Source organism: Nicotiana attenuata, unplaced genomic scaffold, assembly GCF_001879085.1.
Source record: "Nicotiana attenuata strain UT unplaced genomic scaffold, NIATTr2, whole genome shotgun sequence".
NCBI lineage: Eukaryota > Viridiplantae > Streptophyta > Magnoliopsida > Solanales > Solanaceae > Nicotiana > Nicotiana attenuata.
In genome coordinates this window covers 103,223-120,824 of record NW_017672932.1, presented here as the reverse complement: position 1 = coordinate 120,824, position 17,602 = coordinate 103,223, and the positions used below count along the sequence as shown (strand labels likewise).

Sequence of the window (17,602 nt, the reverse complement as noted above, 5' to 3'; positions counted from 1 at the left end):
TAAATTTTTGGTAGGGCAACGCACATAAAAACTAAACCCATTATAGGTGATATTTATTACAAATCAAATGATATTATAAAGTATCAACAAATCAAATGATATTATAAAGTATCAACAATGTAGGGAGAAAATACGAAAAGGAGGCCAGAGACCATCACAACGTACAAAACATTTACCATCAATTTTTTGACCCCGTTATTTATCCCATGGGTAGAGCTTTAAGTTTAATAAGTGTTGCCCCTCGCTTGTTCCATAGGCAACACTTTTGACTTTTTACCTTAAACGTTTGTCCATGGGACAAGGTGCGGCCAAAAAATCAAGATCATCCATTTTTAAGGTCATTGGGTATAATTTCTTGTTCTAGAAATCTCCATGAAGTACATTAACTGCAATTGTATTTATTCTTTATTTTATAAGTGTATCTCTAATATTTGCAGTATTTTGTTAAGATTTGCGATCATATGATTTTGATTTGTGTTTGGTTATCTCCAATATTGGGTTTCCTATGTGCATTGCTCCACCAAGAAATAAAAAAGAACAAGAACCTAGGGTAACATATTTGAGCAACAATATTAATATCACAAACAATAAGGTGAAGTAAAATCAACAGTATAGTTACTTGAACTACAAGAAATAACCTATCAGCTAAGACCAGCCAAACATGTTAAAGAACAAATATGAATTTATTAAAGTTTATGGTCATGTCTTATTAAATTCTGGCTTTAAGCTACCGAATTTATTGAGCTGACCTGATTCATGTCAATTTTAATGATAGTTGTAATCCTTGTTTGATGTGCATCTTGGTATTATATTCAAGTTTACTATGGAGTTGTGCATTTTGATTCCCGAATTTGGATATGAAGTTAAATGTGAAATTAATTGGGAGATAATTTGAGGTACCTGGGTGAAGGAAAATTGAGAGATTTATTTACATGTTCATGAGCATTAAGAGTTCCAAAGTTATGTAGCAGCATATCAGTAGATTCGTCTCATATTTTTTCCTACATGCAAAACCTCACAAATTAGTGTTTTAGTACTTACCCTTCTTCTGTAGTTTCATTGTGTACACTAATACGTATCACTTAAGTAATTATAATGAAATGACAAAGAGGTCAGAACGGGACACCGATAGACGATGGATATTTCATTACGTTGAACGGCTTAATTTACACAATATATCATGTATTGCGACAGAATTCTTGGGAAGGAAATACAAAATTTAAAAAACTTGAATAGAGGATAACCTAGATTATTCTCCTTTGTGACAAGAATTTTCACGTGCTTAATGTTCTAAAAAATCAGGCGTGCTCGTGAGTGAGTGTGTTAAAGATATAATTAAGTAAATAAAAATATACACCTCGGCAATACTACTTCCTTCTCACTTCCTTGAGGATGACCATACTTTTAGAGGATTGAAGGGAGGGTTGGGGAGAAAGACTTATGCAATGTAGAGAAGATTGTGACACAATAGAATTCTCAATGTACTAGCTTCACCCACCCGCCCATCCAGGTTGCCATTCCAACAAACAAGGCAGCTAATAATGAGTAACATTTTAACAGCAAAACTGTTCAATTTATCTCTTTCAACTTGGGAGGTTTATATCAACCAAAAATCAGGAACTATCAAGTTCGCAGTGAAAATCTATTCAAGTTGTAGAAGACTTGAAGGAACATATAACATGTGTACCATTTGGGTTTGGATTAACTACACATATTTCTCCATAAGATTTCCATGTTTCTGTCATAATCTAGCTGAAGCACCAGAAATGGCCTGATCAATGAGTTCTCTTCTCAAGATCTTTCCTGCTGGAGATCTTGGTATTGAGTTAATGAATGCAACACGCCGTATCTTTTTGTATGGTGCAACCTGCAAGATATCCTTTGGTTATAATATGCTTCAGCGGATAATCAGCAATTCTTATTGTCCATCCTAAGAAGAAACACAATCATTTCATCAAAGTTCTCCATCTTTACAGAAAGTAGGATCGAAGATTGTTTGTGTGTATATAAGCATCCCATGTTCACATAAGGTTTGGGAAAGGGCCGCAACTGAAGGAGTGTAGTGTAGGCAGCCTACCATGACACAAGCATCAGTGGCTGATTCCTCGGCTCGAACCTGTGACCTCTAGGTCACATGGAGACAACTTTAACTTGTCTTATGTGGTGTTAAGGATTTTAACAATTGGACAATTTTAGCATGTATCCACTATACACTAAGGTTGCAGTGCTTAAAAGTCCTAACAAATTTCATAGGCGTATGCAGCTTATGTTCAATGGGTTCAACTGAATTGACCAAGTTTAAATTACGTCTTGTGACAATCTAATAGATGCTTCTTTAATGGAAAGAGTTTTAGTCTTATATATATATATATATATATATATATATATATATATATATATATCCAATTGGTAGCCAATGAAATGCTGAAAGTGATCATCATCATTACCGTGAGGACATGAATTATGTGTCTAANATTATTTCTCTTAGTTGAAATATATGTATGATATATATTTAATAGTCACAATTGATATATATATATATATATATATATATATATATATATATATATCCAATTGGAGGTGTACCTGTTTTGCAATTGAATCCACAATGTGACACTCACTAATAGTGCTCCCAGGTTTTCTGACAACATAAGCCATTGGAATCTGCCCTGCTTCTTCATCAGGATATCTACATCAGAAGAAACGAAAAGAATGAGCAAAGCATCAGAACATCAAAGGGATTAAGAACTGCTTGGGAAGCTTAAAATATCCACAACTAGATAAATATGCAGATGATTTTGTATAAGAGTCTTATTAGCATTTAACTATCAGCATAAAACTACTAAAAGAATGTTGGGTCCAACTAATTTCTTATATTACTTGTGCCTACTCCAGACTAAAATTCACATGCTGAAATTTTTAAGCTGAATGGATCTTCTAATTACGATCGTCCTGTCTCTTTTATCATTTTTCTTATAACTGAATGTAGAAATAAAGGTATGATAAGATGAACACAAGCTCTTCTAAATGAGCAGATTGTCACAGTGTGCCCCTGCACAATTCAGACGAGGACCAAAGATTTGATGATCTAAAAGCCTCTCGTCTCTTAGAGTGAACGGGAATAGAATTCAAAGGTACTAAGTCAAAAGTATCCACATGATCGTAAGAGCTGCAGAAGAGAGATTAGAATTATCTTGCGGACATTGCTAGCGTTACAGAAGCCTGGAGAACTGGCACCTATTTTTACTCAAGACTTGCTAGGAAAAAACAACTGCCACACATATAACTATCAATCAGAGGATTCAGTCAAATTATTACTTCAATAAGCATGACAAAGCAAGGAACTGATAGAAAATTCTTGACGTCACACTTCGGGATTGACGCAATACCAAACTCGATACATGTCGAATTTGTATTACCAAGTTCATATGCTTGTTAGGTGGACTGATCAAGAAAAATGATGCATCAAGGATAACCAATTAATGAAGTATCTTAAATATACTCCAGCATAACTTCCCAGAAATTATGAACAGGGATAAGAGAATATAATACTTTCTTGACCAATGTCAAATTTCGAACAGTTATTATGAAATTGGTAGTCAAGAACACCTATGTCCACAAAATTAAGGTAGAGGATGTTGAGATGGATGTGTAAGCATACCAAGATAGACAAAATTAGGAATGAAGATATTATGGACACGGTGGGCGTGGCCCACATGGAGGATAAGATGCGGGAAGCGAGGCTTAGATTGGTTCGAGCATGTTAAGAGCAGAGGCATATATGCCCCAGTAAGGAGGTGTGAGAGATTGGCCTTGGTGGGTCTAAAAAGAGATAGAGGTAGGCCAAAGAAGTATTGAGGAGAGGTGATTAGGCAGGACATGGCGCTGCTTCAGCTTACCAAGGTTATGACCCTTGATATGCAGGTGTGGAGGTCGATTATTAAGGTAGAAGATGAATAGAAAGTCGTGCGTTTTTCTTGTCCATACAAGTAGTATTAGTATTAGTCACGTACTTTCTTATTTTTTGTAGATTTTTATTGCTGGTTGCTATTTCTTTCGCTTCAATTTTCTTGTTATCTCGCTGATGTTACTGCATGGTGCTACTACTTTTTTCATCTTTCTTTGAGCCGAAGGTCTATCGAAAACAGTCTCTTTACTTTCTCCATGTGAGGTAAGGTCTGCGTACACAGTGCCCTCCCCAGACTCCACTTGTGGGATTACACTGGGTTTATTGTTATTGTTCCTTTATAATGAAATTGGTAATTTTGGTGTACTCAAGCAAAAGTTGTAAATTACTGAGAGAGTTGGAAAAAATCAGATACCAGAAATGATAATATGTCGATTTTACAAGCCGTCTAAATTTTATGGCTGAAGTTTCATTATTTCATGTCACGTGTTTAAAAAAGAATTGTGCTGTAGAGCGCAGAACATTAATCTCTAGCTGGAAGATCTGAAGAACCATGTCTAACTTCAAGAATGATCGACCTGTTTAACAGCTTTCACTGAATAGTAGCAGGACAATACAACAAATAAGAAACCTCTTTAAAAGCAAAGTCCATCTTGCAACTTTTGTTTAGTACTTCCCATATGTGCATATTAGATAAAAAACAAAAACACTCGAAATTACGTTTAAGCTGTAAAAACAATTATATTTCCATCATTGGGAGGACATATTTTCTTAGCTCTATAGGGTTTCCCAGTTCAACACTTCTGATACATGGATAGAAGGATGTCAAGGGACAGAAAGATAAAAGAGAGAGGAGCACTAACGGAATAACTGCTGCATCAGCAATTTCAGGAATTGATTGAAGCAACTGTTCCAGTTCAGCAGGGGGTACCTGAAAGAGCATCCATCCATAAGCAACGACATAGTAGAAGAGATGAAACTACAAGTTTGCATAAAACTCAATAGCTGTATCAGGATCACCATCAACAAAATTACCTGATATGCCTTGTACTTTATCAGTTCTTTTAGCCTATCAACAATAAACAGGAACCCATCCGAGTCAAAATAGCAGAGATCACCAGTTTTTAGCCAACCTTCTGAATTAAGAGTGGCTGATGTTTCTTGTTTATCTCCAACATAACCTGCCATTAACCAACTTTCTGTTTAAATACTCAAGCATACCAAAGAAAGTAGGTACAAGCGTACAACACTAGTTAAGATTAGATAAAAATGGGTATATTTTTCGGTTTTTATTTTACTACTTCCATGGTATAACATAATCATGTACAACCAACTCATGACTATTATTGAACTGTCATCTCATCCAATAATTGCTTTCATGTTCATCGATCCCAACTGCCAAGTTTTGCATAAACTAACAGGTTAATTATAAGCTATATATGCATTCACCTTTCATGATTGTTGGCCCGCGTATCCAAAGCTCTCCACGCTTCCCGGGAGGTAAGGCCTCCTCACTATCAGGATCGACTATCTTAGCTTCCAAATTATCTGCAAGGCGACCAGCAGATCCATATCGGGCTGTTTCCTCAGGTCTTATCATCCCTGTACCTGCTCCCGTACTCTCGGTTAGACCATATCCCTACGATGAATCACAGGTAAACGCATTAAACCCAAAGGCTATGTCATATTAGATGCATGGAACGATGAATTAACAGTTAAAAGTGTGTCTATATATAATAAGTAAAGTTCATCTATGAGAACATTGACCTTCTCATTCGTTGCTGACCATAATAATTTGTTAAAAAGGATTACTTGATGCTTAGCTTGTCAAATTTTCCAAATGAACTTTCTATGAGAATCACTATTTTATTATAGAAGAAAAAAGTGTAAACAATAGCATATGCCAGGAAAGGCAACATCAGTTATTGTTTTATAATCAATAAAGAGGTAGACAAAAAGCAACACTTCTTGCTACTAAACATACAGAGAAAATAAACAAGTTGTTGAATGCTTCACACAATGCGGCTAAACAAATGAATACAGATGCATGCATCTGTGTTTACCTACATATATAGTTATATTGCTTTCAGAATCTCCTCTTTCAAGTGTTGTAAACGATAATGTAATGCACATATAAAATATGCAACCTTACTGAAGACCAGAACAGAATGGGAGCCTTGGAGTAACGGTGAAGTTTTCTGTGTGTGGTCTACAGGTTATGGGTTCGAGCCATAGAATCAACTACTAATGCTTGTGTTAGGGTAGTCTACCTACATCATACCACTTAAGGTGCAGCCCTTTCTCCGGATCCTGCGTACTATGCTTTGTGCACCGTGCTGCCCTTTACCGAAGACCAGAACAAATGCTTATAGATAAGAAAAAAATCCAAGGGCATTTCCTTCTCATAAATATTTTGACCAAGTTTCCTAACACCGAGTCATGCATTATAAACGCATTTCAGTACAGGTATCAAAGGCACTGTGATGTGGATCTTATCACTCATGGACTATCTTGAAGAAGGCAGCACAAAATAATGAATATACATGCAAATTGATATATTAATTGCAATGAATGTGTTAGTTAATAGGAAAAAGAAATTTAGCAATTTAATATAAGGAAACTAGTCTTTTAACCTGAATAGAAACTTAAAAACTTAATCTCTGCAAGTTTGCCAAACCTACAACACTACTGAATGAGTCCTAAAGAAAATGAGATTAAGAAGCCAAGTTAAAGAGTTATTAAGAAAGGGCATATACGAGAGAGCATCAGTCCTTGTGCAATACCAGCCGGAAATTGGAGAATGTGTGTGGACATTATTGTCCCTTTTCCCCAGACTCGTACGTTTGGACACATATATGTGAAACCCACCTAACTCAATTAAAGTGGGTCGTGAAGTATGAAGTACTAATTTATGAGTTAGAATGAGTTTAACCAAAATTAAATTATCTAAACAGTTGACTTAGGGTTCTTTTTTTTTTTCTGAAATTGTTGAGAATTAATAATTTTAATTGATTGATTAGGCGTTTGGACAATATTTAATGAAGTTTGAAAAATATATTTGAAGTTGAAACTGCAAAAGAGTATTTGAAAAAATCAATTGCAGAGTACTTACTACTTCCTCTATCCCAATTTATGTGTCATAATTTCCTTTCTAGGTTGTCCTAAAAAGAATGTCATACATTTTCATTAAAAAATAATTTAACTTTAACCTTCCTACTTACACAAAATGAGGTGATTTATAGCCACAAAATATCTATGACTTGTTTTAGACCATAAATTTTTAAAATTTTCATTTCTTTCTTAAACTCCGTGCTAAATCAAATACCACCACATAAAATGGGACAGATGGAGTAGTTATGAACAAGTCATTCGTTTAATAACTCATTCTTAAAGTGCAAAAAAAATAGATGTAACTCGATTGATTAAATAGATGCTAAAAAACAAACAAATATAAGGAGAAGAAAAAAGATTGGGATGGGCTATGATGCATTGGTGTCCGATCTATTGGTGCTCCAACTAATCAAGATTTGGGTTGTGCTTTCTATGGGCTGTTCTTTCTACCAAAAAAAAATTTTTTTTTTCAAAGGCTCGAAATCGGACCTCTAATTATAAATCAATGAATCATATTCACGAGCATAGTCCTTGATGGCTATGATGTCATTACACCATTTTCTTTTTTTGGGTAAAAAGAAGAATTTTCATTAAAACTAATAAACATTCATCACACATCGCAACTCAACTAAGCTCATAAAAAAGTTGAATTATGGCTCATCAGGTTAGCCCATTTAATGCCACGAAATTCGATCCAACTCACCCAACTTTTTAATTATGTTTTCTTTTCCGAAATTTCGAATATTTTTAACAGATTGGACAACTTTTCTGAAAAAAGTAGTAATTTGTATGAAAAAAAGTATCTACAAAAGGGAAATCTGTTAGAATAGTGTAATCCTTCTTAAATATTGTTACCAAAAGAAGATTTATTCAATAAAGAAGCACCTCGATAGTTGTATTAGGGTAAAATCAGTTCGTATTGAATACTCGTATAATAGAGCGACACGTGGAATCAGAGACAGACAGAAAGCGAGACAAGTGGAAACCAAGACTGGGGGCAGCAGCTTCGGTTGGCACCGGAAAGACCCCGAAGGGAATATTGCTAATAAATACAAACGAATGTCTGTCACCCGATAGCATTCAATGAAGAATATTTTGCAATATTAAATACACAGTTCACTATAGAGAATTTTAGCATTCATAGCCCGACGTTACATATTTATCAATGGTCTCCATAATTATCATTTAAGATGGGCTTGATCCTAGGACCTTGTTCCCTATGTGCAGCTATAAAAAGTGACTTTTCAACAGTCATGGTAAGAGACACTAATTTTCTAACAAACTTATGTTAAAGTCATGGTAAGTGACCAAGCTATTTGCTGTCTTATCTCGATTTCAACGCTAAGTCTTTTATTTTGTTTAGTTTACTTATCATTTTGGGATCCAGTTGATTCTCTTGTCTATAAACCACGTTACAAATTCAATACCATTTTACGAGTAAAGAGTTTGACACCCACCGTGAGGCTTAGACAGTTGCGTAGTTGAGTTGATCCTTGCATCTATTACTAACCTGTTTAATTCGTTGTTTCTTAGCGAAAAATCGTAAAAAAAATGGCAGATAACGATGTCAACATCACGCATAACGTTGAGGCCCAAGGAAATCAGCCTCAACACGAAGATTTGATCAGTGATACCCGCAACGAGGAGGATATAACCACGCTGGTCCATGGCAGGCAATATCCACGACACGTTTGGGAGGCAACTTATGATGATGCTGAAGACGAGCACGTTGCGGAAACAATGAGAATCCTGAGGGAACAACAAAAGACTATTATGAGCCATATCTCGCGACAAGATCAGGTCATAAAAGAGTTGAGGAAAGCGTTCTCGGGTGCTTCCAACAACGTGAATGAAAGAGGTTCAGTTCGTCCCGGTGCTCCCCCAAACCCAACAGCACAAAGGGTTGATAATAACACCCCGAGGGGTGAGGTCGGCTTCGACGGGGTCGGTGGAACAACAACGGATCTGGTAACAATAACGGGAATGATCCTTTTAAAACCGAACTCATGCAGTTTATGAGGGAAATAGACGCCCGAATGGACCAGATCCCGGGCGCACCGCCAGTGTTGAAAGGACCGGACTCAAAAAAATACACCCAGTTGTCGTTCAAACTAAGAGCGGCACCGTAGTTAACCCCGAAGCGGTTCAAAATGCCGGACGTGCCAAAATATGATGGGACTACTGATCCTCAGAAGCACATCACCACCTACACAACGACGGTGAAAGGAAACGACTTAGCTCCACACGAGATTGAATCTGTCTTGCTGAAGAAGTTCGAGGAAACCCTCACGAAGGGGGCCCTGACATGGTATTCACTTTTACCCGAGCACTCAATCGATTCCTTTGAGATGCTCGGGGATTCTTTTATCAAGGCCCATGCTGGGGCTAGGAAGGTGCAGGCCCGAAAGGCCGACATATTCAGAATTGCACAAAGAGAGTCTGAACTGCTGCGAGAGTTCATGACCAGATTTTAGAAGGAAAGGATACATCTACCAGTCGTGCCAGATGAATGGGCAACTGAGGCATTTACTAAGGGGCTGAACCTGAGGAGCTCTAACGCCTCCCGAAAACTGAAAGAAAGTCTTCTCTAGTTCTAGGCAACAACAAGGGTAGATGTCCAGAACTGCTATGAATCGAAGATAAGAATAGAGGATGACCAGCTCGGTTTCCCGGCATCAACAAAGGGACGGGACCGAGAGAAGAATAAGGAAAAGTTGAAGGATGATTTCAACGCGGATCAACGTCTTCTAAAGGTCGATTTGTGCCCTACGAAAGGGCCGAAGGATGCGGCAGAGGTTTCCGATCAGCGGACAGGTTCGCTAGCGATAGGAGAGTTGACCGTGGCCGGAATAATAGATCCTTGTAGGACAAAGAGGTGTCGGGCTCCCGGGATTCCACCTACCCCAGATTGTCCGAGTATAACTTCAATGTCAGCGTAGTGGAACTGGTATCAGCGATGAAGAATATTAAGGAAGCATAGCTCCCGAGGTCGATGAGATCCAACCCCTGTTAGAGGGATCTTAACCTATGGTGTGAGTATCATGGGACTAACGGCCACAGACTGGGGAATGCCGACATTTGCGCGAAGAGATGGCGACATTGCTGAAAAACGGCCATCTCTAAGAGTTCTTAAGCGACCCGGCTAAAAATAATTACACTCGCAACTGGGATAACGTGAACCCTCGAAGATGGGAGAAGATTCTCCTCGTCTAACGATCAATATGAATTCCGGAGGGAACGAGATTAATGGTGTAATATTTTCAGTCGTAAAAAAAAAAGGTATCGGCGACCCATAGCAAAAGACTCAAAGAAGTCGCCGAGGACGATATCGCCATCACGGAAGAGGACGCTGATGGACTCCTACTACCGAAAAACGATACCCTGGTAATTTCTCTTAATGCTTTAAATTTTAAGATAAAATGTGTTTTGATGGACCCAGAGAGTTCAGCCAATATTATCCAATGGAGAGTGCTGGAACAAGCCAAGCTAATCGGAAGCATCATTCTTGCCACAAAGTTTCGCCCGGTTTAACTTAGCAAGTGTGACAACCCGAGGGGAGATTTTGCTACTCACGAATGCTGAAGGTAATGAAGATGACCATGTTTGCAGTAGTAGACGGCGACATGGGCTATAACATTATTCTTGGAAGACCATGGCTACACGAGATGAAGGTTGTGCCGTCAACATACCATCCACTTCTGAAATTCCCAACTCCAAAGGGAATTAAACAAATAAGAGGAGATTAACCGGCGGCTTGGGAGATGAACGCGATCTCGGTTTCCAGTAGAAAAGGGAAGGAACATGCGGCATAGCAATTACAGGAACCGACACCTGCTCCCGAGCCAAACGAAGTCGACCTAGGGGAGAGTCATCGGAATCCTATTAGGTACCAACTAGAAGAAACGAACGCAACCAAATCAACAGCACAAGAACTCGAACAAGTCGCATTGTTCGAGAATTTCTTGGAAAGGAAATTCCACTAGGGGACAGAACTAAACCTTGAGCTCAGCTCAGGTATTATATAAGTTCTTAAATTTGATGTTGACTGTTTTGCGTGGTCGCATGCGGATATGACAGGTATCCCATTAGGAGTGGCCGTGCACAAGTTAAGCTTGGATCCCAACATCCCTACGGAAAGACAAAAAAAAAAGCTCTATTGTTGAGGTCAGAAACAGGTTTGTCAAAATAGAGGTAACACGATTGATTGATATCGGTTCAATCTGAAGGGTAAAGTATCCTGACTGGCTTAGCTAATGTAGTAGTAGTTCCAACAAAGAATAATAAATTTCGCATATGCATGGATTATAAGGATCTGAATAAAACATGCCAAAAAGACTTGTTCCTATTGCCAAACATTGATCAAATGATTGATGCGACAGCAGGGCACGAGTTGTGATGCCTATTCCGGGTACAACCAAATCAAAATGAACCTGGCTGATCAAGAAAAAACTCCATACCTGGTGGATCAAGAAAAAACTTCGTTCATAACAAACTTTGGTACATATTACTATAATGTGATGCCTTCGGGCTTAAGAATGCCGGAGCCACTTCTCAGAGGCTTGTGAATAAACCTTTGAAAAATAAATAGGAAAAACAATGGAAGTTTACATAGATGCTATGCTGTTGAAGTCTTTGAACGCAGGTGGTCATCTTAAACACCTCCAAGACACCTTTCACATCCTAAGGAAGCACAACATGAAACTTAACCCTGAAAAGTGTGCATTCAGAGTCAGCTCCGGTAAGTTCTTAGGTCTCCTGGTGTCACAAAGGGGGATCGAAGTTAATCCCGATAAAATCAAAGCCATCAAGGACATTCCCGACCAGCTATCAAATGTGAAAGAGGTTCGGAGGTTAATGGGAAGACTGGCCGCTTTAAGCATGTTCATTTCTCGATCTTCAAACAAATGTCATCACTTCTTCTCACTTCTGAAAAAGAAGAACAACTTTGAATGGACTCTGGAATGCCAGCAGGCCTTGAACGATTTGAAAAGGTATTTATCGAGCCCTCCGTTACTGTCAAAACCGGAGAAAGGCGAACAATTGCTAATTTACTTAGCAGTATCAAAGGTAGCGATAAGTGCCGTTTTAGTTCGTGAAAACAAAGGTATGCAATCTCATATCTATTATGTTAGTGAAATTTTAGCAGGGAGCGGAAACTCGATCGCTGCCCACACCTCGAAAAATTAGCCTTAGCTCTCCTAGTTGCCGCTCGAAAGCTTAGGCCTTATTTTCAATGCCACCCGATAGCCGTGGTGACAGCCTTTCTTCTACGAAATATCCTTCACAAACCTGAACTTTCAGGCCGACTGGCCAAATAGGCAGTCGAAATGAGTGAATTTGACATAGAGTATAAACCTAGGACTTCGATCAATCACAAGGTTTGGCTGACTTCGTAGCCGATTTCAGTCCAAGACTGCTGCCTTTAGCCACCAAAGAAGCGGTGATGGTGTCGGAAAAGGACATCGGGAGTCTGGACCTTGTTCACGGATGGAGCTTCTAAAGCGAAAGTGTTCGGGCTCAGGGTAGTACTAATTACGCCCTCGAAAAGCCCTAAGGCAGGCCATAAGAACTGTTCCCTTGACTAGCAATGAGGCCGAGTATAAGGCTTTGATTGCAGGACTTTAACTGGCCCCGTGACTAGACTCCAAGGTCATTGAAATCAAATGTGATTCCCAACAGGTAGTAAATTAGGTGTACGGGATCTTCAACACCAAAGAGGAACGCATACACCAATATGTAGTGAAAGTCCAGACTCTGCTCGCACGGTTCAAGGAATGGTCAATCACCCACATCCCGAGGGAAGAAACGCAGAAGCAGGCGCACTGGCCAACCAGGGCTCGTCCACGAAAATAAAGGGATCTGACTCCGGTACGATCGTGTAGCTCATGCATTCAGTATTGGATGTGGATGGTTATTATGATGTAAATGCGACCAATTTGGTCTGGGACTGGAGAAATGAGATCATCGACTATCTTGAGTACGACAAATTTCCAGAAAATCCCAAGGCATCCCGAGCACTCTGCACTAAAGCAGCTCATTTCTGCTTCAGGGGAGGCCAGTTGTATAGAAAGTCTTTCCAAGGCCCGTTGGCCCGATGTTTAGGAGCCTCCGAGGCTAATTACGTCATGAGAGAAGTTCACGAAGAAATCTATGTAAATCACTTGGGTGTAGACTCATTAGTATTAAAGCTAATTAGGGCAGAGTACTACTGCCCCGAATAGAACAAGACACTAAGGCATTTGTTCAAAAATGCGACAAGTGTCAAGGCCACGCGTCGTTGGTGCATCAATCAGTAGAACTATTGCATTCGGTATTGCCGCCTTGGCCATTCATGAAATGGGGGTTGGACATAGTCGGTCCGCTGCCGCTCCAGTTAAGGTAAGATTTCTTTTGGTTTTAACTGACTACTTCTCTAAGTGGGTTGAAGTAGGTCCCTAACAGAAAATCGGCGAGCACGAAGTGGTCAATTTCCTGTGGGAGAAAATAATTTGCAGGTTCGGGATACCAAAGGAGATAGCCTGCAATAACATGCCATAATTTTTAGACGCAAATGTCACAAAATTCCTTAAGGACTTGAAAATCAAAAGAATCACATCTTCGCCATACCACCCGAGCGCAAACGGCCAAGTGGAATCGGCAAACAAAGTGATTAATTCAAAATCTCAAAAAAAGATTAGAAGCAGCCAAAGGCAAAATGGCCCGAAGAGTTACCGAGAGTGTTATTGGCATACCGAACGACGGCCAAGTTAAGTAAGGGAGAGACACCTTTCTCTCTCGTATACCGAGAAAATTCCATGATCCCGGTGGAAGTAGGAGAACCTACGATGAGATACTTCTGGGCGGACGAAAAAGCAAACAACGAAGCGTTATTGGTTAGATTGAAACTGCTCGACGAATGCAGGGACTTAGCTCATATAAGGATGGTGGCCCAGAAACAAAGAAAGGAAAGATACTATAATCGAAGAGTCAATCTCCGTTATTCAAAGCGGAGATTTGGTTTTAAGGAAAGTGACTCAAAACACCCGAGAGCTTAACGCAGGAAAGCTGGGTCCGGCGTGGGAAGCCCCTACCAGGTTTCAGCTTTCACCGAAGAAGGATCATACGAATTGAAAAATCAAAATGAAGTAAAATTACCGAGCAACGGGAATGTGGCACACCTCAAAAGGTACTATTGCTGATGGGCACCACTTATACTGAAAGTATGTGATGTACTCTTTTTCCCTTCGCAAATTATATTTTAAAAAATGATAGGTCGACCCTTGAGGGCCCACAGCCCACATAGGGCTGGGGTGGGGCTAACCATTATAAGGCCCATCAAAATAGTGGGCTATCTCAGCCCAACCTGTCAATTGCTAAAGTCCACGTGGGCTGGGCTGGGTTAGCGCGTTCTCGCCCATATTGACAGCTCTAGTTTTACGGGTAGACAATAGTATTCCATATCAAAAAGCTCTTAAAATAATTTTATTGAGATTCTTGTAAGAAAGAAATACGCAGACCCATTTGGAAAAAGTTTTTTGAGAAAAACTTTTGCAAATAGAATCTGTTCAGAAGGCAAAGGTGTTTGAGAGGAAAAATGTTCAAAAAAATGAAAAAAGAACTTCTCCAATGTGTTACAAATTACTACTCCCCTCCGTTTACTTTTACTTGGCTTGTATACTAAAAATAGATTTTTATTTTTACTTGTCAATTTACGCATATCAAGAGAAGACAAATTTTTTTTTCCTGTTATACCCATAGTATTTATTACTCATTTCAAATCATTTTCTCAAATCAAATAAAATATATATTATTTAATATGAGTATCATGGTAAATTATATACTTCATTTATTATTTCTTAATGGCCGTAAAAAGTCAAAACGTGCCAAATAAAAGTGAACGGAGGGGTAACTCCAATCCATATGATTTATTGTTTTGGCAAGCTGAATTTGTATCAAAATATTTAATGCAGGGAACAAGAAGCATTTACTGCTCTTTCTTTTTCTTCAAGTCCGTTAAGTGAGGCATTTAGGAAAAATGTATACAAGGTAATTTAGATAAATATTTTAGTAAAGATATGCAAAATATTTAAAAGATGAATAATATAGACGTGAGATAATAATAGAAAAATAAGTAGACGTATAAAAAGAATCACAAATATTAATATTCTCAAGAATGTACACAATTGAGATTATGAAAACTACAATTGACATTACGATACTAATTGTTTAGAGAAAAAACTCAAGGTATTTGTTTTTGGAAGATTCCTTTGGTGAAGCTGATTATACAAAAATGGAAATCCAAATTCTAACATTATTTACGACAAAATAATAAATTGCAACACTTTACCAATTTCAGAAGATTTGATTTTCTAATTCATCATAAATTTATTTTGGTTATATATCCTTTTCTATGGGATATTAATAAAAAATAAAAAACAAAAATTATTCAAGCCTAAATAAAACACAGGAAATTTCTTTGCACGTGCCATTTATGTTACAAAATTAAATTAAGTCAATTGACGTTCATATGCACAGACAAAATCAAGGACAAATGTCATCCGAAAGAAAAACAACTAAACCATTTCCAAAGAACAGTTACAAAACTCAAAATTCAGTCAAGCGCGTGATCGTCAAACACATACCTGCACAATCTCCACGTTAGAGAACCTCGCCTTGAACCGCTCAGCCACCTCCCTTCCTAGCGGCGCTCCGCCGCACGCCACCAGCTTCAGCGACGTCAGATCATACTTCAGTACCAACTCCGACTTCGCCATCGCCACCACCAAGGGCGGAGACACAGGCATGTACGTCACCTTATACTTCTCCACCGCCTCCAACATCTTCTCGAAATCGAATCTCTCCATTATCACCGCCGTTTCCCCCATCGCCGCTAACCTAATCAGCATGAAGAATCCAAAAACGTGAAACAACGGCAACGTCAAAATCGCCACGTCTTGCTCTGCATTTTCACTTTCGTCGCTGGTGAATTTGTTATTGTATAAGCCGGCAGTTAAGGCAATCAAATTCCGGTGAGTCAACTCGACTCCCTTGACTCGGCCAGTAGTTCCAGAGGAGTAAAGAATAGCTGCCGAATCAGTTTGGTGAACAATTGAGTTGAAGTTGGAGATAGGCGTAGCAATGGGGGGTTCAAGGAATTCGGGGGAGTCAATTAAAATGGTGCCGAGGGGAAATGAAGGGATGAGTTTATGGGAAATCGATGAAGTAGTAAAAGCAATGGTGGGTTTACTGAGTTGGATCATGTGAGTCAACTCGGTAGAAGAAGAGAGTGGGTTAGCAGGGGAAACAACAATGCCAAGGGAGAGAAGGGCGAAGTAGAGGATTGGAACATGAAGCGATGGAGGAGACAGGATAAAGGCGACGTCGTTTTTGGAAAGGGACGGGAATTGAATCTTGAGAGAAGAGGCAAGGGATTGGGTTTTGTGAAGGAATTCGGAGTAAGAGAGGCGGCGGCCTGTGGTGGAGTCGATGAGGAAAGTGGTGTTAGAGGTGGTGGCGGTGGTTGTGGAGTTGAGGAGAGAGAGTGTGTACTGAATTATGGAAATGGGCTGTGATAAAGGTGGCAATGGGAGTGATGACCTTAGGCTGTGGAAAGTTTTGGTATGAGTAGAGTAGCCATTTTTTGGGTTTATGCTATTGTGCTCCATGACTGTCAGAATATGTGTGTGTGTGTGTGTGATGGATTTTGAAGAAGCTCAAATTTTGGGGAATTTCAGTGTGGAGGCAACAAGAAATATATAGAAGAGATTTAAAAAGAAATCAGAGATCTGATGTGAAGATGTAAGAATATGCGGGAAAAAAATAAATGTGATCAGATTTCTATAATATCTCTTTTTTTATTGTCCAAATATGGTAATCGCTTATCGATTAGATTAAGTCATAACTTAAAATTTAAATATTCAAAAATAACACGAAAACTGCTATAAGTTGTAAGTCTTCTCATATCAATATGATAAAAAATATATTTTAAAATATTGGTCAAATTAAAGTTCATATAATTTGAATCTCGAAATGTAAAAAATGTCACATAATTGCGATGGACGGATTATTATTTTGTAACCTTAATTTTTGATGGTAAGTTGTTTTAAACGCAAACACTCACACACACTCACACACACACACACACACACACATATATATATATATATATGTGTGTGTGTGTGTGTGTGTGTGTGTGTGTGTGTGTGTTTGCGTTTAAAACAACTNTATATATATATATATATATATATATATATATATATATATATATATATATATATATATATATATAATATTACTATTATTATTTTTATACTAAAAGTGGGAAGATCCTAAGTAGAAGATTGAATTACCTAAATGCCCACTAAAAATTAATAGACTTTTAGATCCTTATAAAACTAAATAATACCTTCAATTTAGTACACAACATACGTTAGTTACAAGGTTAGTCATGGAATTTTAAAATTCTGTAGATACATGTATCTAAGGTATTGAATTTATATAAAGTTAATTTCTTTTAATTAATACATGAATCACCCCCATTATTCCGTATAAATCCGGTGCGTTAAACAAACTTTTCTTCTCTCCTCTTATAATGTGAAGCTAGCA

General features: G+C 38.4%; 1 protein-coding gene across 1 annotated transcript; it reads right to left on the bottom strand.

The window, feature by feature from the left end:
* Window positions 1-1,532: 1,532 nt before the first annotated feature.
* Window positions 1,533-16,835, bottom strand: LOC109214977 (4-coumarate--CoA ligase-like 9). Its single transcript, XM_019378958.1, has 6 exons — window positions 15,640-16,835; window positions 5,357-5,546; window positions 4,943-5,088; window positions 4,771-4,838; window positions 2,587-2,689; window positions 1,533-1,867 (listed from the first exon to the last, which is right to left on the bottom strand). The coding sequence occupies exons 1-6, from the start codon at window positions 16,660-16,662 to the stop codon at window positions 1,742-1,744; spliced, it is 1,656 nt and encodes a 551-aa protein (XP_019234503.1). The 5' UTR covers window positions 16,663-16,835; the 3' UTR covers window positions 1,533-1,741.
* Window positions 16,836-17,602: the final 767 nt, after the last annotated feature.

Excerpts from the sequence above, each read along its gene's own strand:
- LOC109214977 (XM_019378958.1), bottom strand. The coding sequence starts at position 16,662 with ATGGAGCACAATAGCATAAACCCAAAAAATGGCTACTCTACTCATACC. Across the intron at positions 5,089-5,356 it reads CGGGCCAACAATCATGAAAG|GTTATGTTGGAGATAAACAA; the intron begins GTGAATGCATAT and ends GGTTAATGGCAG. Across the intron at positions 2,690-4,770 it reads GCTGATGCAGCAGTTATTCC|ATATCCTGATGAAGAAGCAG; the intron begins GTTAGTGCTCCT and ends CTTCTGATGTAG.